Source organism: Physella acuta, unplaced genomic scaffold (assembly GCF_028476545.2).
Source record: "Physella acuta isolate Inbredline_101_S28 unplaced genomic scaffold, ASM2847654v3 ptg001283l, whole genome shotgun sequence".
Taxonomy (NCBI): domain Eukaryota; kingdom Metazoa; phylum Mollusca; class Gastropoda; family Physidae; genus Physella; species Physella acuta.
The window spans coordinates 473,401-495,780 of NW_026732798.1; the positions used below are offsets into that span (position 1 = coordinate 473,401).

Here is a 22,380-nt window from a genome sequence, read left to right on the forward strand (position 1 = left end):
ATGTTAAAATTTAATATTTTCAGAATCCTGAATTGAAACAAATATTTGATTACTTCCCCTATCCTCAAGAATATGAAAAAATTAGCACCTATTATGCAATCACTAAAGATGAATCTATTTACACTTCTGCACTGCTGAAACTGGCTATTTCATCAGAGACTCATCTAACTTCAGCTTTAAAAGTCATCAGAAATTACTTCAGTACTAAACTGTTACATGGTAAGCTCTAGCATGCCCTAATAAAAATGTAATGGTTGATTCTATTCAGAAATAAAACCCGTATTTACACAAAGCTTAGAGAGTTTAATAATATTAAAGTGAAGATATTTTTAATAGTTCATTAAATTGGTCTTTCAGAATAAACAGCTCTTTCAAAACTTTCAAAAAATTATATAATTAGTCCATTTAATCATGTATAGCCCATTTACCTATATTCTTCAATTGATAAAATATTATATTAACTAGGCCTATTTATCTCAATAGTTTTTCTCAATACTATATTTTATTTCTAGATCTACAGAGCTGTAAGGAAGGATTGAGTTATCGTGAAAATATCAAAATATGTTCAACCCAGTGCATGGATCTGGCATACAGCAAAAAAATGTGTCCTGATAAAATTCTCCAAGGGTGCAGCTGTGAAGAAGGGCTGCTACTCACACATGATGGCCATTGTGTAGCTGAGAGTGAATGCCCTTGCTATAATGCTGAAACAAAAACTTATCTTACACCTGGTCAAGTTTTAAAAATACCTTGTCAGGAATGGTAATATTTTGTTTACAATTACATAAGTAGTTGTGGGAGGGGCTTAATCTGAATGGCCTATCATGTCAGGAATATTTTCATATTTTTTTATTATTACTAAGGGTAGGAGTGCAAATGGCTAAGTCTGAAAGGGAATACCTGAAATTACTATATCTATATCAATTATTAGTTATTAGAATTCATAATACTAAGAAATGTATATTGTCTAGGGTGATAGGGCATTAAGAATGAAATATGTTACAGCACTTTGTTTTAACTAAAACAAAATATTAAAATATTTAAAGAGTTCTTACCTCCTCCAATCCAGTTGAGATCTGTCCCATCCCTTGGGTCCATCAAAAGTGTGGAGAGAGTGGGCCTTATACACAGCAACATCTGGCTCTTCTCAACTTAGGGCCCAGTTTTTTACTTGAATTTCTAATGTGCAATCATCTGATTGTCTATAAACTATAAAAGTTTATGAGCCATAATTATCAATTTGCAGCTCAATTAGTAGTTGATGTCAAATTATTTGAGTTAAGCTTTACCTTCTTCTACAGAATATAACAAGAAATTTCCATTAAATGATTTTTCTACGTCTCTTGAGCAAAACAAACTTGCTACTTGAAAACACTAATATAGGCTAGATTTATTCTTATCAACAGCACGTGTAAGAACGGACAACTCAAGTGTGAAGATAAAAGCTGTGAGGAAATTATTTGCCCCAAAGAGCAGATAGTCATCAAGGGTGGTGGTAACAGAGTTCCTGGAGAGTGCTTGGCCTTTCAATGTCCGGACAAATTTTCTAATGCTCAGACTTGTGTAGACACTTCCCTTCACAGAAGGAAGTGTGTATGCCGTGAAGGATTTATTGAAACAATTGTAACCATCTTCTCATATTTATCATTTTAAAAATTTATTTCTAATTTTTAAACAATATACTGTTATTGTTTTTTTTAAAAGATTGTATACAAGCTTGAGATAAAAAATTTAAAACATATTATATAAATAAACAATTTATTATGTAATGTTTTAGACAGGAGTCTGTGTCCCTGTAGGCACCTGCCCGTGTTTCTACAAAGACAAATGGCACATACATGGCACTCAAATCACAGATAAATGCTACCTCAAGTAAGAATTTTTTGCATGGTTGAAAATTTCATGCTGATGTTTTAGAATAAGTTTAAAGTTCATTTAGCCATGTTCAGCCTTCATAATATTAATCTTTATTTAGATATGTAAATATTGATTAGTAAATAATGTATTTCATAAAATGTTATTGGCTTTAGATGCATTTGATTATAGAATAATATAGCATTTTTGTTACCCTTGAAACTAGCTGAAATTGCAAAATCTTTTGCTTCAAAATATTAATTTTTAAAAAACTAGATTAATCTCACCATAGAGTAAACAAAGAACTAATGCAAATTAATTCAACTATTTTAAATTGTTTAAACTACTGTTGATTCACTTTGTGATTTATTTTCTAAATATCAGGAAATGTGAAAATGGAATCTGGAAAACATTGAAAAAAGTTAATTGTCAGGGTAAGAAATTGTGTAGATGACCATAAACTAAATTATTTTAAACGGTTAAAAAATCAATGTACGAATTTAATTTAAAAAACGAGTATCATTAATTAAGAACAGCTGAAGTGGATTGTTGCAAACAAAAAGTATCTAGCTTTTTAAACAACCTGATACACATGTAGGTACATTTATAAACAATAATCTGTAGCATAATTCATAGTAAAACATTTTTGTCCTATTAATTATTAATCATTTATTTGCAGATAACTTAACTTAAAATTTGTAGCTAAATTATTAGAAAGTGTAACAAACTCCAGTTTTAAAAAAAAAAATTTCTACCCCAATAGCATCTTGTTATATTGCTGGAAGTGAAATGAGGATTGTCACCTTTGATGGATCAGCTTATAATTTTCCTGGCTTTTGTACCTACACATTGGTCAAAACTCGTGGTGAAGCAGCAGGGTTTAAGGTTAGATGATTTAAACTTTCATTATTTCTTATTTTTAGGAGAGTTCAACTATTTAATTGACTTTTGCATTTGAAGCAATTCTGTTGTCAATACTACACCCAGTTAAGTATATGTTCACTAGCTTCTGTCAGGTATTCATTTAAGCTAGCTCAGCTCAGAGAAGGCCGATTAACTCAAGGCCTTGAAACAATTCATGACTCTTGGCTTCACAAATATCTATATATATAATTCTCCTCTGGGAGCCGTTAGAAAACAAGCTGCAAGCGCCTCCTTGCAGTCCCCTCTCTTTCTCTCTATCAATATCACTACCACCCCCACCCCACCCCCACATTGTCTGGTGAGCTGTGGTCACGCTGTTTACATTTTACAATCATAGAGACGGGTTTGGTGACGGCTATTAGGGGCGGATAATTTAGTTTGAAACGATTTTAAACTTAGAGGAAGTAACTAAGAGGAGGCTGCTTTCACGTGGGGGGGGGGGGGGAGGAGGGGGGTTTAGTGTTTTTTAAGCAAATATTTTCAGTGGCAGCATTGGTACTGTCGAATTCACAAATTATAAATTACTGAAAAGTAGAAAAAAAAACAACTAAATAGCGGCATATGATACGCAGCGGGTCAGCTCGTATGATCTATTTTTCAACCACTCCATCCAGTTATTTATCTTAAATATCACAAATATTATAAAGTAAATAGCTGGTTTGGGATTTTCAACCATGTATTTCATTGAAGAAACTATTCCTTGTTTAAAATATTCTTCACCTCAAGTTTAAATCAATATTAGATTTGGCATTGTAATAACACTCTTTGTCATTATTGCTATTATAGATTTCATCCAAAAACATAGCCTGTGTTGGATCAGGAGATGCCTGTTCACATAAAATAGACATAGAATACCTGGGGATTCATGTTCAACTTGTTAAAGGAGTGGGTATTGTTGTTGGGAACAACACATATGAATTCAACCAGCCTATCTCTCTTGGAGCAATTCAAATTTTCTCCACCACACTTTACACTGCAGTCAGTTTTGAAGATGTGGCAGTTTTCTGGTCAGGAGGTATAAAAAATTACTTGATTTCTTTTATATTTTATTTAAAAGTAAATCTTAATTTTATTATTTTATGAAATTTGATTTTTTAAAAATAATTACTAAATCTAAACTTCTTTAACTCTGATATTTATTTGCTTAACCTTTAAATTTAATAATAATAGCTTTTAAATTTCAAAATTTCTAATTCCACTTAAATATGTTCTGCGTTTTATTCATATGTTTTTTTTTATTTTTGTGAATGGAAGATCGTAAACCAAATTATATTTAAATATGGTATGTGTACGAAATAAAACTTTCAAATATTTTAATAACAGTTGTAAAATTCAAAGTTTAAATAAAAATAAATTAAGGTACAGAAACATTTTGTTTTAGCTACTCAAAATCAGCGAATCTTACCAAAAATAGGGATTGTAAAATGCCAGTTTTTGAAATGTCTGATATAAGAATCTCTCTATTGTTACACAAAACTAGTTTTTGTCTATACTTTTAAGACGTTTGTTCTATTTAGGACTTCTTACATGGATCCAGGTCTCCAACAGGTGGGAGGACAAGTTAGAAGGACTGTGTGGCTCATATGACTTTAACTCCAAAAATGACTTCATGTGTTCAGACAATGCAGTGGACAATGCAATTAAATTTGGATTGTCTTGGAAGGAGAATGGGATACCCTGTGACGATGATAATGCCATCGTAACCAATACTTGTCAGGTAGTGTCAAAACAGTGATATCATCTTTTCCTATATTCACCCAAGACATATGGGACATCTAAAGTAGTTCATATGTTTCAATAACCTTTTCATATTGGGGTGGTAAAATTGTTAGCATTATGCCCATCCACATTAATTTCTATAAAGTGATTCAGGTACCCATCTTAGGCTATATGAGTGGACTCATCCTACAGGCTAACACCTGATAAAACAATAAGCTGCTGTTTAAATTATTTTTTAACTCAGTCTTTACAAAAGTGTTTTCTTGTATGTTGTAGAAGTATCCTCAAAGAAGGCTTTGGGCTGAATCCCAATGCAACATTATCAAAACATCAGATCTGTTTCAAAGTTGCAGACAGGTGATGCCCCAGTCCCATATTGACAGATTTGTTATGGACTGTATAACAGAAGCCTGTTTGTAAGTAAATAAAATGTAGGCCTAATTTCTTTACTGAGCATCAGTTAACTTACTTGATAGGAAGTGAACAGTTAGATTTTAACCATTAGATACTTATGAATCAGCTGCAAAACACTTTTGTACACTGTCCTAATGCTTGGCTTAATTTCCAAAAATTTAGCAATAATGAGCAGAGAAAATTATTTAAATCTTATTATAAGTTATTTGAAGTTCATTAAAATTATTCTTTTTTTAATCTGTTGTTTTTTGTAATGTATCTGTTTATATTTTAATTTGCCATATAATTTGAGAATAGAATTTTTTAAATGTAATTTTTTTTCGGATCAGATGTGACAAAACAGGCCATTGTGAGTGTTTCTGCAATAGTGTAGCTCATTTTGAAGCAGCTTGTAATGAACTGGGTCAACCAAGCAAATGGCGCAGTCAGAACTTATGCCGTAGGTTATATATTTGTCTTCATCTTTCAACAGCTAAAGCTATACATAACATTTGCTATTTGAATAATCTTTTTATAAAGTAATTTTTATATCTTTTTATCCTTTAACTAATGCTATAAATAAAATTTGAAATTTGTTTAAACATCGGATTATTTATTTTAATCATAGTTTACATTGCTACAACTTTTCACTTTGCATTTTTATTCAGCTGTACAGTGTGAGAATGGAATGGTATATCAACCAAGTGAAAACCCTTGTCACAAGTCTTGCTTTAATATTGCCAAAAATACTTCTAACTGTAACATTAATATTGGAATTGAGGGATGTTTCTGTCCAGCAGGATATGTTTGGCATAGTGAGTTCAGCATAGATTACACTTTCTATTTTTGGTTCATATATATATATATATATATATATATATATATATATATATATATATATATATATATATATATATATATATATATATATATATATATATATATATATATATATATATATATATATATATATATATATATATATATATGTATATATATATGTATATATATATGTATATATATATGTATATATATATGTATATATATATGTATATATATATGTATATATATATATGTATATATATATGTATATGTATATGTATATATATATATATGTATATATATATGTATATGTATATATATATATATATATATATATGTATATATATATGTATATATATATATGTATATATATATATGTATATATATATATGTATATATATATATGTATATATATATATATATATGTATATATATATATGTATATATATATATATATATATATATATATATATATGTATATATATATATATATATATGTATATATATATATATATATATGTATATATATATATATATATATATATATATATATGTATATATATATATATATATATATATATATATATATATATATATATATATAAATTCAAAAGTATAATATGTAGTTGTACTTCAGTTTAATTATAAGTAATCTTTTATAAGCAATGTTTAGCCTATACATGTCTTTTATAATTTGGTTTCCTACTTTCTGCGCCTCTCTGTTTTCAACTCACTCTCTCACTTTCTGTATCAGTCTTGACTCGACTTGCTGGTTTCCTTTGCCAATTTAGATTCCAATTGTATACCTCAGAGTAGCTGCCCTTGCTATGATGATGGGTTTGAGTATGAGCCAGGAACAATTGTTCTCAAGGACTGCATGAACTGGTAATTTCATTAGAATTTATTCAATAGATTAAATATTTATTTTTACCCTTGATATTCTTACTGTAAATAAGGTAATGATAGGTTTAAAATTGAACATGTTTCTTTAAAATATGAATGTTTAAGAGATGGTAGCTGATTTATATGATTAGTATTGTTGTTTATTTTTATACTAAGTAGCCTGCAAAATCAGTTTACTTTTGTAAAATCAAAGTATTTCAATTTGAATAAGACTAGTACATTTTCTTAATAATTAAATGCAGATGTGTAGCCTACTTAAATGTTTTAATATATATTTATAAATATGTTAATATATATTTTAATACATATTTTAATATATATTAATACATATTTTAATATATATTTTAATATATATTTTAATAAATATTTTAATATATATTTTAATACATAAAATATTAATGTAATGTCATATGGTTAGCACATGTATTGGAGGGGTACTTGAATGTCAAGGGGAAAACTGCTCATCTTGTGCTGAGGATGAGTTTGAGTGCCTGGTGGGTGGCAGGTGTGTCCCCCAGGACAGTGTCTGCAACAATTTCTATGACTGTCATGACGGATCTGATGAGGCAGCCTCTATGTGTGGTACGATTAAAGGACTAATTTATTACCATTTTTACATGTGATAAATCTGTTTTGTTTCTGTGGAATTCTTTATGTGGTTTTTATTTCCTTGCTATTTTATACGAGATATATTTATAATCTAATGATATTTTTAACATGATTAAACTACGTTTTTATATAATCGTTATTTGGGTAAGATTTTGTTCTTATTTCCATTATTCTAAATTTATAAAAAGGGCCTAGGTAGTCAAAATTATTTTTAAAAACTACTTTTGAGTCAAAAAATAAACTACAACAACTTGTTTTCTGTAAATTATAGATCATATGAACTGTACTGAAAACCAATTCAAGTGCAAAGAGAGTGGAGAGTGTGTCCTGAAATCACATGTGTGTGATGGTATTGGTCATTGTGCTGATTACAGTGATGAGATGCAGCAGTGTACAGGTAAAAAAAAATCTTCCTATTTTAAAGTTAGTTATAGGACATTGTGGGCCAAAACTTCCTTTTATGTATTCAATTTAAAATTATGTTTTACTGGTATTTTTAAAAAATGGTTAAACTTTATAGCAGCTGATTCTTTTAAAAATTGTAGTTTCAGGGTATTAATTTACTTATTTGGATCAACAAAGATAATTTCTTTTATTAATAAAAGTTTTATCTTCAAAGAAAAAGAGATTTTTCTATTTCTTAAATTTAATTAGAATTACAAAATGTTTTTTTTAAATTGAATGTTTACTGACAACTGTTTTTTTTCCAAATTTTAGCACATTGTGAGTTTATGTGTGAGGGAAAGGTTTGTATTCTTGACGAATATATTTGTGATGGATACATTGACTGCCCGCAAGGTGATGATGAAAAAAGCTGTGAGTCAAGTAAGTGTACATGTTATATAACAAACAGTGCAGATCTAGTATATAATTGGAATATGGATTTCTCTTATTGCTATAATCAGAAGGCAGATCGCTTATATTCTTATTATAGATTGATTTATTCTTATAACTGGAAGACAGATTTCTCTTTTTGTTATAATTTGATAAAATTGCTATTATTTTTTTTATTGGATGGCAGATTACTCTTTTTCTTCTTATGTCAACTAAAGTAGTTACTCCAATGACTTTAAAACAATTTTGGATAAATGAAATTTCCAGTTTTTTGTCCATTCAGAAGTCTGTGAGAAGGGATACACCAGATGCAGAAACACCAGCGCCTGCATCTTGGACAAGCTTCTCTGTGATGGGCATGATGACTGTGGTGATGGTCAGGATGAAACAGGATGCTGTAAGTTTTTACACCTTCAGAATTGTGTATTATCTTTATTTCAATAACTAAATTATTGGTTGATCATAAAGTATTATACATAATCGAATAGATATAAAAATAAATTTGATAAAGTGATTTAATTTTTTTTATCAGTTTGTTACATTAATTATATAAATAATATTACATTTATTAAGAAAAATTAAAATATAATTCATAATGAAACTTTGAAATAAATAAAAATATAATTTGCAATAAACATTTTATATGACTCTTGAAATCAATTATTAGTTGTTAAAAATAGAATGTGTTAAGGAATCATAAATGTTTTAAAAACTTTATTTCAGCAACTTCAGTTCCTTCAATACCTCCTAGAATAGATACAAAAAATATCAACCCAGATGATAGAGGGAATATTACTACAACGTTACCTTTAATTATTACAATACCAAACCCAAAACCTATGACAACAACTACACCAACAGTGAAAGCCTCCACACAAACTTCACCTACCACACCAAACAGTGACAGGAACAGTTCACAAGACACTTCACTTCATATAACCACTAAATTATCCAACAGCACAATCACAAATACAGTAATTCCTAGCCTGCAAACCTCTACACCTCATATATATAACAATACTACAGCCACTTTTGATAATGATACAAGCACAGAAGCAGACATATCCTCAAACCGATTATTAAAAAAGACTGCTAAGACATCTTTGCATACATTAGTTTACACAACTCCTTTGCAATCTTCTAAACCAACAGCACTTGCATATATCAGTAATTTAACAACAAAAAGATCTATAATTAAAACAAATTATACAGATGTTACACAACACACTTACATAATGAATCAGACAGAGCCAACAGTAATAGCAGATATCAATAAATCAACCTCAACAATTCAAAATGAAACAAATTATACAGATACTACAGAAAGCAGCATCAAAATAAATCAGACTAGGCCAACAGCAACAAAGGTGTCAACTGCTCTTCCTAAAGCTACTTTATCAGAAGTTCAAGAAACAACTACAATACCAAATACAACTGTGAATGTAGACAATATAAGTATTTCAACAGCAAATACAAATACAGTCTCATTTGAAGAATCCACAACTCCGAATGAAAGTTCTAGTTCCAGTAATCTAGACTTTACAACTCAATCAGAAATTCAAGAAAAAACACTACCAAGCACAATACAGGAAGATTCTAGCATGTTTACTGAAAACATTGAACTGTCATCAATAAACCTAAATACATTAGCAAATGAAAAACTTACGACACCTCAAGAAAATTCAAAAACTATTTTATCAGATTTTAGTACACCATCTGAAGAACTTCAAAAACCAACTGTAATGTCAGCTACAACTTTTGATGTGGCTGGAATGTTCACAGACAATGCTGAAATTATTACAGTCAGCCCCACCACCATACCATTTCAAGAATCTACAATTCCAGAAAATATTTTCAAAACCAATACATTAGAGTTTGCAACTCCACTGATTGGTCAAGTAACAACTAAGACAAAAGATTATTCTATTTTATTTACAAACAATCCTGACATGTCCACAACAAATCGATTTACTGTACCATATGAAGAATCTACCAATTTTCCAGACATTTCTAGAACTATTTTACCAGACTATACCACTCCCATGCCTAAAACATTACATGATTTCTCTAGTGTATTTACTGACAGCTCTGAAGTTTCTACAGTTCATCCTAGTGAGTTGTTAGAAGGATCTACAGTCCCACATGAGATCTCTGGAACCAATATGCCAGATTTTACAACTCCTGTAGAAGCTCAAAACACATTAACAATGCCAAGTACTAGTTTTGATGCGTCAAGTATAAATACATACAATCCAGAAATTTCAACAGTTAACACAAATACCATGGCATTTGACAAATCTACAATTCCTCAAGAAGGTTTTAAAACTAGTATACCAGACTTGACTTATCTACCTGATGTTCAAACAACTAAACAAGAATCTACAGTTACAGACCATTCTGATTTTACAACAGTCAATCTTACTACTATACTTCAGTCACATGAAGACACTAATATTCCATTAGAAGTTGAAAAAACAACTGCAATGCCAAGTACAAATGTAGATGTAACTGATCTATTTACTGGGAGTCCTGATATTATAAACAGCCCAAGAACTATATCCCTACTGTTGGAAGAATCGACCATTCCTCAAGAAACATCAATAACCAATAGGCCAGGTATCACAACCCCACCAAGAGTACAGGAAACAACTGCATTGCCCAGTATGATACAAGAGGATTATACAGACATCCCAGATATTGCTTCAGTTAACCCAAGTGTTTTATCTTTAGAAGAATCTACAATTCAACAAAAAATGTCTAGATCTATAACCAATGTGCCAGATCTTACTACACCTTTTGTTGATGAAAAGTCAACTGGTCTGCCAAGTACAACTAATGATGGATCACATGTGGTTACTGAAATTCCTGAAATTCTTACAGTTAATACAAATGCAATATATTTTAAAGAATCAACTATTCCAAATAAAATTTCTGAAACAACGGATGTTACTTCTTCAATAGACTTTCAAAAAACAACATTGCCAAGTTTAGGAGTAACTGATACAGCTACAGAAAATGGTGAAATTACAACACTAAGCCCAACCACAGTATCATCAGGCAAACCAACTATTTCTACAGAATTTACACTTACAGACATCCGAGATATTTCAACAGTTTATCCCAGTACATTAAAATTTAAAGAATCTACAGTCCCACAAGAAATATCTGAAATAAGTACACCAGATTTTACTACCCCATCATCAGATATTCTAAAATCAACTTCAATACCAAGTACAACTGATGTTTTCACAGACAATGTTGACATTACCACAGTTAGTCCAAGTATTCAGGAAAGTTTCAGAACTTTAGGTCCTGACTTTACCTTACCATCAGAAGGTCAAGAAACAACAGCAATGTCAATTACTAATTCAGATTCTTCTAGTTTGGCTACACAATACACAGATATTTCAACTGATAAACCATATACAGTAAGCTTTGACAAGTCTACACTCCCTAAAGAAAGCTTCACAACTTTAGTGCCAGAATATACTACTCATTCAAAAGTGGTTGCAACAGCTACAGTGCCAACTACAATGCTGGATGTTTCTAGAATATTTACAGACAAATTTGATGCTACAACAGCTAGCACAAGTGCTGTGCCATTTGAAGAATCTACCATTATCAGAACTCACATACCATACCATAGCAGTCCATCAGAAATGGAAACAACAACTGTAATATCCAGTACAATTCAAGATACATCGAGTATATTTACAGGCCAAACAGAAATTCCAACAGATATTTTAAATACAGGCCAACCAGAAATTCCAACAGTTATTTCAAATACAGGCCAACCAGAAATCTCAACAGTTATTCCAAATACAGGCCAACCTGAAATTTCAACAGTTATTCCAAATACAGGCCAACCAGAAATTTCAACAGTTATTTCAAATACAGGCCAACCAGAAATCTCAACAGTTATTTCAAATACAGGCCAACATGAAATCTCAACAGTTATTTCAAATACATTAGAAGGATCTACATTTCCACAAGAAATTTACAAAACTAAAAATCCAAGGCTTTCAACTCAATTTGAACAATTAAAATCAACATCTTTGGATGATTTCAAAGACAATCCAGATATTTCAACTGTTAATTTAAATACAATACCATTTGAAAAATCTACAATTCAATCTGACATTTCTACCACTAGTTCACAAAATATCATTACTCTGTCAGATGATCAAGAAACAACTGCTGTGAAAAGCCAAAAAAATGTTGCCTCTAGTAAATTTACAAATTACCTAGATATTTCAACACTGAATCCACAAGAAATTTTCCAAACTAATTTGCCAGATTTTACCACTCAAAATACATTTACAGTGTCAAGTACAAATGATGATGAGTCAAGTATGATTACAGATATCCCATATATTTCAACTGTTAATCCAAACACACTACCAATTAAAGAATTAACAGTTCTACCAGAAAGTTCTGTAACTACCTTGACTGACACTAGTACATCATCAGTAGATGCACCATCAAGGCAGAGTACATATCATGCACATTTCACTGAATCATCTAATGACTATTCTGATATTTCAACAGTTAATCCTAATACACCACCATTTTCACAAACAATGGCTGAAACTAGCGTACCAGATATTAATACTCCAGCACCATCTGAAGAAACCACTTTAATGCCAAGTACTAGTTTTGATGTAACACAAAGATTTACAGACCATTCCTATATTACAAAAGTTAACCCATTTGGAGAATCTTCCTATCCTGAAGAAATTTCTAGAACTAATATACCAGATTCAACATATACATTCACAAACACAATACATGACGTTTCTAATAGATTTACAGACTACCCTAAATCTACAGCTAATTCAAGGAAATCATCATCAGAAGAAACCACTTTACACCAAGACATTCCCAGCACTAGTATCCCAGATTTTACAACACCAATAAAAGTAGAAGAAACCACTTTTCAACCAGATATTCCCAGCACTAACATCCCAGATTTTACAACTCCAATAAAAGTAGAAGGAACCACTTTTCAACACAATATTCCCAGCACTAACATCCCAGATTTTACAACACCAATAAAAGTAGAAGGAACCACTTTTCAACACAATATTCCCATCACTAACATCCCAGATGTTACAACACCAATAAAAGTAAAAGAAACCACTTTTCAACACAATATTCCCAGCACTAACATCCCAGATTTTACAACACCAATAAAAGTAAAAGAAACCACTTTTCAACACAATATTCCCAGCACTAACATCCCAGATTTTACAACACCAATAAAAGTAAAAGAAACCACTTTTCAACACAATATTCCCAGCACTAACATCCCAGATTTTACAACACCGATAAAAGTAGAAGAAACCACTTTTCAACCAGATATTCCCAGCACTAACATACCAGATTTTGCTACTCAAATAAAAGTAGAAGAAACCACTTTACACCAAGACATTCCCAGCACTAGTATCCCAGATTTTGCTACTCCAATAAAAGTAGAAGAAACCACTTTTCAACACAATATTCCCAGCACTAACATCCCAGATTTTGCTACTCCAATAAAAGTAAAAGAAACCACTTTTCAACACAATATTCCCAGCACTAACATCCCAGATTTTACAACTCCAATAAAAGTAGAAGAAACCACTTTTCAACAAGACATTCCTAGAACTAAAATCCCAAATTTTGCTACACCCATAGAAGATCACGAAACATCACCAGTGATAAGTATAACTTCTGATGGATCAAGTCTGATTACAGGAAAACCTGAAGTGTCAACACCTATTTTAAATACAGTAAGATTTGAGGAATCTACATTTCAAGAAATTTCAAAAACTAAAATTCCAGACATTACTACTCCATTAAAGCTTGAAGAAACATCTGTAATGCCAAGTACAAATGTTGATGCAAGTAGAAAATTTACAGACACTGGAAATATGAAAACTCAAATCCCAAGTGCTGTACCACTTGAAGAATCTACTATTGCTCTAGACATTTCTAGCACTAGTATACCAGACTTAACTATTCCATTGAAAACTCAAGAAACATCTACAATATACAGTACAGCACAGGATAGAACAAATACAATTGATCTTTCTAAACAAGCAGAAATTCAAGAAACATCTACAATGTACAGTAGAACACAGGATAGAACTAACACAATTGATCTTCCTACACAATCAGAAATTCAAGAAACATCTACAATGTACAGTAGAACACAGGATAGAACTAACACAATTGATCTTCCTACACAATCAGAAATTCAAGAAACATCTACAATGTACAGTAGAACACAGGATAGAACTAACACAATTGATCAGTCTACACAATCAGAAACTCAAGAAACAACTATGCTACCAAGTACAAATGTTTATGCAAAAATTCCTTTCACATACAATACCGAGATTGATGCAGCCAGTTCAAACACTCTACCTTTTGTAGATTCTACTGTTTATCCTCGAAGTTCAAGATCCCCCAATATTCCTGAGCTCACTACTTCATCAAATGTTGAAGAAACAACCACAAATCCTACTACAATGCTGGATGTTTCTAGAATATTCACTGACAATACTGATGCTACAACAGTTAGCACAAGTACTTCATTTGAAGAATCCACCATTCCTCTAGAAACCCCTAGAACTAAGCTTTCAGTTTTTACTACACTGTCGGATGAATCAACAGCAACCTCAAGTACAAAATTTGATTCCACTTTACTTACTGATAATGCTGATATCACAACAACTAATATAAATAATGTACCATTGGAACAATCTACCATTACACAAGAAATTTTTAGCAAAGACTTATCAGTCCAAAGTACTCCATTTCAAGAACCAACTGGAATGTCAGACAAAATAACAGATGCTTCTAGTATGTTTACAAATACCCCAGATTCTAGTCGAGAGAATTTTAATACTTTTCAATTTAAAGAATCAACACGCCCACAAGAAACTTACAAGACCATCATTCCAGGTGTTACTTCACATTCAACATTCGGTGCTTCTGGTGTTTCTGATGACACTACAGATTTTTCAACAATTAATCCAAACACAATTTTATTTGAAAAGTCTACTATTCCTCAAGAAGGTTCCACAACTCCAGGTTCTGCAATTCTATCAGGAGATCAAGCAACAGCTACTCCAATTACAACTTTTGATGCTTCGAGTATGACTACTTATAAGTCTGATAGCTTAAACATTAAAGCAAATACAGTGACACTTCCTGTGGAAAATTTCATAACTTATAACAATCTATACATTACTACTGCACCAAAGGTTCAAGAAACTGATTCAATGCACCATACATTACCGAGTGCATCTAGTAGTGAAACAGGCAATGCTGATCTTTTAACAACTATACCAAGCAGATCATTAACATTCACAGAATCAACAATTCCTCTAGCGGAAATGTTAGACAAAACTACTCCATCAGATGTTGAAGAAATAACTCAAATGCCCATCACAATACAGGATGTTTCAACAACTATTCCAGCCTCAACAGCAGCTAGAGAAACATCTACCATTCTGCAAGAGATCTCTGGAAGCAATACTCCAGACATCTCTACTCCAGTAGAATTACTAGAATCAACTGTGATGCCTACTACAGTGTTGGATGTATCTAGTACTGTAGCAGATCAAGCTGGTGGTTCAAAAACTAGTCCTAGCATTACCATACAAGAACAAGACAATACAACTATACCATGGGAACCTTCTTCCAGCATCACCATACAAGAACAAGGCAATACAACTATACCATGGGAACATTCATCCACTGGAATTCCAGAAATTTCAACACCCTACTCTAGTACACCAGCAGAGTCTACTAACAAAGTTCTTGAAAAATCAACCACACCAGTTTCTTTATCAACTCAAAATGTGTCTATTTCCAACTCAACAACTCAAACCTCTACATCACAACCAGAGTTTTTGTCTACTACCACCACATCTTTTCTTACAGAGCAGTCTTCAACTACACCTCCAGCACCAACACAACCACATTTAGTTGTACCACGGGTACCTGAGACTACAATCACATCTACTTCACACCCACCCAACTCAACTCTGACACTACCATATTCTACTACAATCACATCTACTTCACACCTACCTAACTCAACTCTGACACTACCATATTCTACTACAATCACATCTACTTCACACCTACCCAACTCAACTCTGACACTACCATATTCTACTCTTCAATCCTCAACTCCCTTTAACAACATCACTATAGTGGGTTTCCTCTCATTAACTACATCTGTTCCAAACATTATTTACCCAAACACTACAAAATCTAACTTAACTCTTTCCACCATCTCAACACATTCACCAGCTTTAGTCACTTTTTCTTTAAGTAAAAATAAAACAAATTTAAAACCAAACAATATTTCAGTGCCACCTTTAGAAATTTTAAATCCTTTATATAATGAAACAAATAATCCAACCACATTCAACAACACTTCACTGTACATAAATTTTCAGACATTTCTAAAGATTTTCCAGAAATATTTTGATTTAAGAAATAGTTCTGATGTTGGTAAGTCTACATTAACATATATGGTTGTTGTATGTTTTCAGTACAATGTCATGACCATGTTGTTAGAATTTGTTTCTTTTTAACGCGCATATTAAGCTATTAATATACCTTTAGGATAAACAACACATTTAGTTTAGGGGCACCTAAAGTTAGGCTTAGCTGTTTCATACAAGTTTGATGAACACTAGTGTCAATACCAGTGTTAGTTCCCCTCTCTTCTCCTATGATGATTTAAATACCAGTGTTAGTTCCCCTCTCTTCTCCTATGATGATTGAAGCTGGGTGTGCTCTGCTTAAAAACTATTTGTGTATTCAAACAAATATAAGTTTGTCAATTCATATTGCCTGGTTGGAACTTTCAAGTCAATAGTTTAAGAGATATTGATGTAGTTTAATATATTACATTTAAATTGGGCTTACATTTTTAAAATTCTTTCTTTATTCCCAGCCCACAGTTTCTTTTTAAATTATTTCTATACTTGAAGCTTTTCCTGTAGAGATTTATTACTTTATTCTTTCTAATGTTATTTAGTATTTCAAAGTGTCAATATGGTATTTTGACCATTTAATATTATCAAAATGTAAAACAGTAGGCCTATTTAAAAGTTTCTAAATAGCTATAAATACTAACTAAAGATTGCTTTGAATTCATTTTGACTTTAGCCATTTTTATAACAAACAGGACCTACATCTTCATTTAAATACATTGAAATAATTAACAATTTTAATTAAACAAATATGTTTATTGAAATATGAAATAATAATAAGAATAAATGATGATTATTGTGTAACATTTTATTCAAGGAATTAAACAAATATATTTATTGAAATATGAAATAATAAGAATAAATGATAATTATTGTGTAACATTTTATTCAAGGAATTTGCCTCAGTCCATGGAGTGCTTGGACATCATGCCATAATCCCTGTACGGGAGTTAAAATTCGCGTCCGCCAGTGCTCCATGAAAGACAACTGTCAGTGTGACAAAGAAACACTGTGTCAAGCAGATCTCTGTGAATGCCTGAAAGTTAGCCCGTCAACTCCATCAAAAAACACAAGTCTCAGCCCAAAGCCAACTTTTTCCAGCATAGTAGCCATTGGCACGCCCACACAGATGACCAATATCAGTGAACATTGTATGTGTGTTTTTTTTAAGTTTACTTCTTTAATTAAATGTACGCATTATATGCTAGGAAAGGTCCATAACCATTGGAGAATAGCTTTTCTTTACAGCATGGAATTTAAGTAAAAAACTATTATTCTATAGTATTTTACTCCATAAATTATAATATAGCAAAATAACTACAATATAAAATAGGCTAATGATTTTACATGCTGCTATGATTTTTTAGCTCTAAGGAAAATTTTAATATATCCCACTAATTCTTTAGAAGTAAATCTTAAATAAACTTTAACTGAATGACTTGATCTAATTGAACCATTATATATAAAAATAGGTCAATGTTCTTCACCTAAACTGTGCACACACTGTAGAGAGCAGTGTAAGAAAAGTTGTAGAGCATTTCGCTATGGGGCTGTCTGTCATGAGGAGGAATGTCTTCCAGGTTAGTTTATAAACACAGCTAGTTCATACAGTGGTTGGATCTAAAATAACTTGTTAGCTGCATGGTTCAATCTCAATAATACTGAGTTCTTAAGTGTACATTAAATAGTTTGATACCTATTATGGTGGAAGTGCTAAATTGTATATGCCTTCACTACACCAAATTAACCCTAACCCCAACTCCAGCACTTATTATGACCTTAGCCCTAGCCTTAATCCTAATCTGATTCTAACAGTACTACCATTTTTTAAACTGAATACAGTAGACTTACTCAATTGCTCTTCCAGTATTTTTATACAAAATACAACTGGAGAACTTATATTTCTGTAATTAATGTGATTAATTATCTGGCTTATTTATATTTTTGTATCATTAAATGTAAAACTTTTTCTTTCAATATTAGTTTATGTTGATTTTTCATTTTTTTGTGCATAAAATTTATTACGTAAAGGATGTGAATGCCCCAAAGGCCAGTTAATGGATGATGATGGCTTCTGTAGCCCACCAGATAGCTGCCCCTGCTATGACAGCACTGGAAAACAAAGACCATTTAATTCTTCTTTTACTGATGAAAAAACTTGTCAAACTTGGTGACTATATTCTTTTAAAAGATATTTATTTCATTTTTCCGTCCTTAATAAAATAAAATGATATTCTCTATTGAAAAAAAATAGTGTAGTATTTTTATTCTTTATCCTCCGTACAAGAATTTATTGTAAACAAAGGAAATTTGTTTTATTAATTCAGTATAACCTAAAAGAAAAAGAAAAAAAGTTATTATAATTTCATCTGTTTAAATCTGTTTTTTATCTAACTTTCTATTCGTTTCATATAAAGCAAGTGTGGGAAACAAGGAGTAGTTTGTATAGATCCAGCAAAAGGTAAAATTGTAAACTATATAGTAAGGGGTCATCCATAAATGACGTCACACTTTTTTTGACGATTTTTACCTCCCCCCTCCCCTCCGTCACACGTCGTCACAAAAAGCCAGACCCCCCCTAAAATGACGTCACACCTCAACCTACAACCCCCCTCAAAATTGCAGTTGAATTTTTTTTAAATATCGATATTTTTCCAAAATCTTGTCTAAACTATTACAATATATTAAAACAGTTATCTAAAACGCGAAATAACCTCTAAAATTCGTTTCTAAGATTGCTTTTTTATAATGCAAAAATGTGACGTCGCAACATCTGAACCCCCCCCCCCCCTCATCACACATCGTCACAAAATTACGGACCCCCTCTACCCTATGAGTGTGACGTCATTTATGGATGACCACTAAGACTAATTTACTTATGTTTCCCAAGTCACTGAATTTATTATAATCCAAGTTGTTTGTATTTTATCAGAGATGGAGATCTTTTACACAATGGGAGATTGGACAGAATGGTCAGATTGTTCAGCTAATTGTAATAAAGGCACTATGTCCAGATACCGGTATGTCTTAGCCACTGCCAGATTTTTTCATTGAATCTCTAACTTATCCACATTAATTGAATAGTCCTTATACAAGAGGTAAATCATAGCCCCAGACACAAAATGATAAAGTAGCATTGTTTTAAAAGTTATTCTATTGTTACAATTGTAATGTAGTGTGGGCAAGTATCAGAGCTGCAGTACTACTTTCTCTGAGACTAAAGAATGTGTCAGTACAGAATGCAACTGTTTCACTGAAGATGGAGTGATCATCAAAGAGGGGGAAATGTATCAACCAGATGATTGTCAGATTTGGTAGGTATATTGATTCATATAGGTTGAAAAACAGGAAGTCATCATAAAAACTACCAGCATTTATCAAATTATTTAAACTGCAAAAATAAAAAATTTAATTACTTAGGATAGAAAAAATGAAAACATTTAAGCTTTTAAGCTATTTAAACATTAGATATGTACAACTTTATCCAAATTTAATTTTGTACAAAAAAAAAGAAAGTGGGTTAGTGAGCTTAGATATTTAAAAATAATATTTGATAAAAAACAAACATCTTCATTATAATTTACAAATAGTGTTTTATTGCAAAAATTTGCTGAAGAAAGTATATATCTATGGTATTGTAGACAAAATATTACACTATTTGGACTCAGTGCAAGCTGAGCCATTATTTGTGATTTATACATTTTTCCACAATCCAACAGTTCATGTAGCAATGGGACTTTGACCTGCTCCATTAACCCAAAAAAAGTAGGTAAGCCAGTTCTAGAAATCAATATTACATGAAAGAATTCTTAATTATTTATATTATGCATTATATGAATAATAATTTTTAAAATATGTAATCAATATTAATCTAATAGTCTTACTTGTTCACTATAATACTAATAGTTCTATGATATGGCTACTGAATAACTTTTAAAATATTATAAAAGTTTTCATAACTTTTACATAGTTGAATGTCAAAAAAATATATCCATAAATTAAATATATCTATCAATGTATGGAGTGTTAAGGTTTTATAAAAAAAAAATATAATTTAAAAGAGATGTTTTAAAATGCCAGAAAAACGTAGTGATGAAAATAAAATATTTGAAGAAATTATTTTCTTATGATTCCATCTACAATTTTAATTATACACACTGTTTCACACAATTTTACTCATTATTTTTTTATTTTTTTACACTGAAAAAGCTTGTGGGTTACAGGTTTTTTTTTTACATGAAATTTATTATTTCTCAATTTCAATTGTTAAAATATCTTAAAGATGTATGTAAATGTAATGAGCATGGTGTTTTGATACCACTGCCTTTTTTCCCTGTAGTTAATGGGTCTTGGCTAGACTGGGGCCCATGGAGTTCTTGTGCAGCAGACTGTAGCCTACACTACCAGAGCAGATGTATGAGGTGCCAACCACCAAAATGTGGTGGTGAACCATGTGATGGTTCAGTGTGTCAAACCAGACCTTGTACTTCTAGTCCTTGTATGTATGCCTCAATGTTTTACATGCACATAGTTTTCTAATGTGCTTGTTTGTTATGTTGTTATTTCCTTTAGCCATTGAAAACTATGCTACTAATTGTAAAAGTGTTAGGTATATCAGTTTAAAATATCAAACCCTGGAGGAGTGAATGAAATATCCAGATGTGATAACTATATCCATTAATAAATTTAACTGATATTTCCAATACTAATTTGAAACATATTTAATCACACACTTCATAACCAAGTTTCCAAAACTAAGTTTCCAAAGATGAGTTTTGATAGCTATATTTTCCATAGCCAATTTCCAAAACTAAGTTTCCAAAGTTGAGTTTTGATAGCTCATTTTTCCATCGCTAATTTTTCATAGCTAATTTTTCCATAGCTAATTTTTCCATTGCCAAGTTTTCATTGCCAAAATTCCCCTAGTCAGGTTACCTAACTAAGTTTACTTAGCTAATAACATTTAATGTTTTCTATAGGCTGTGATGTTTTCACATGGAGTGAGTGGAGTGACTGTAGCCAAACCTGTGGTACCACCGCTGGTTATCGTATTCGGCATCAAATTTTTCCTGACGACTTCACCAAAAATAATTGTGAAATACACAGTGAGGCTCAGGAATGTGGACACTGTGCATGTAGGGACATTAAATGATTTTAATTTTTTATAGATTGTTTTTTTTTTTAAGTTTGATAATATTTCTATCAAAACCATTTTTTTTTAAATTTATAAAAACAGAGAGAATATTTAAAACTAAATGTATGTTTAATGTAATAAAATGTAACAATAAATATATAACTTTCATCTTAATTTGGATCAAACTTGCAAAGGTGTGAATAGATCCATTGAGCAATGGTCAGAATGGACTTCATGTTTGGCCAGTGGTACAACCTGTGGTTGGGGTAAAAGATCTAGAACCAGAAAATTGGGTGTGGCATGTGATGGGGTTCCTGGTACCCACACTGAGAACTGCTTTCTGGGACCATGTGGTATGTTGTATGTTTTGACAAACAAATTTGATATTGGACATTTTTTTATTTTAATAATGTATTTCACTGGAGTTATCTTTTTATTCAAAAATATTTTTTTTGAAAAAGCCATTTGATATGTTTTAGAATGTCACGGAAACTTGGAATGGTCTAATCATTCCTTGTGTCAAAGGACATGTAAGTCTGAGCCCTCTCCAGAATGTTTTCTTAAACTTTCTGGTGGCTGTGTTTGTCCATCATCACTGGTGTACAATGGCACAGGTTGTGTTCCACTAAATGACTGTAACCTCCAGTGTGAATATGGCAGCAATAGTTACCAGGTTAGTTCATACTAATT

General features: G+C 31.3%; 1 protein-coding gene across 1 annotated transcript; it reads left to right on the plus strand.

Annotated features, from left to right (window-relative positions):
* Positions 1 to 33: 33 nt before the first annotated feature.
* On the plus strand, positions 34 to 22,378 carry LOC131957992 (mucin-2). The gene is made up of 28 exons (XM_059322868.1): positions 34 to 219; positions 513 to 762; positions 1,407 to 1,623; positions 1,778 to 1,872; positions 2,239 to 2,288; positions 2,618 to 2,739; positions 3,565 to 3,793; positions 4,296 to 4,495; positions 4,774 to 4,913; positions 5,241 to 5,350; positions 5,559 to 5,705; positions 6,504 to 6,597; positions 7,034 to 7,197; positions 7,496 to 7,621; positions 7,942 to 8,049; positions 8,342 to 8,455; positions 8,782 to 16,569; positions 17,450 to 17,707; positions 18,029 to 18,136; positions 18,588 to 18,726; positions 18,974 to 19,017; positions 19,489 to 19,576; positions 19,733 to 19,870; positions 20,276 to 20,325; positions 20,896 to 21,054; positions 21,536 to 21,691; positions 21,885 to 22,043; positions 22,170 to 22,378. The coding sequence occupies exons 2-28, from the start codon at positions 578 to 580 to the stop codon at positions 22,376 to 22,378; spliced, it is 11,397 nt and encodes a 3,798-aa protein (XP_059178851.1). The 5' UTR covers positions 34 to 219; positions 513 to 577.
* Positions 22,379 to 22,380: the final 2 nt, after the last annotated feature.

What these genes read in the sequence shown, in the direction of transcription:
- LOC131957992 (XM_059322868.1), top strand. Translation starts at nt 578, where the DNA reads ATGGATCTGGCATACAGCAAAAAAATGTGTCCTGATAAAATTCTCCAA. An exon ending in TGTATAACAGAAGCCTGTTT is followed by an intron (nt 4,914 to 5,240) that starts GTAAGTAAATAA and finishes TTTTCGGATCAG; the next exon opens with ATGTGACAAAACAGGCCATT. An exon ending in ACCTTGTACTTCTAGTCCTT is followed by an intron (nt 21,055 to 21,535) that starts GTATGTATGCCT and finishes TGTTTTCTATAG; the next exon opens with GCTGTGATGTTTTCACATGG.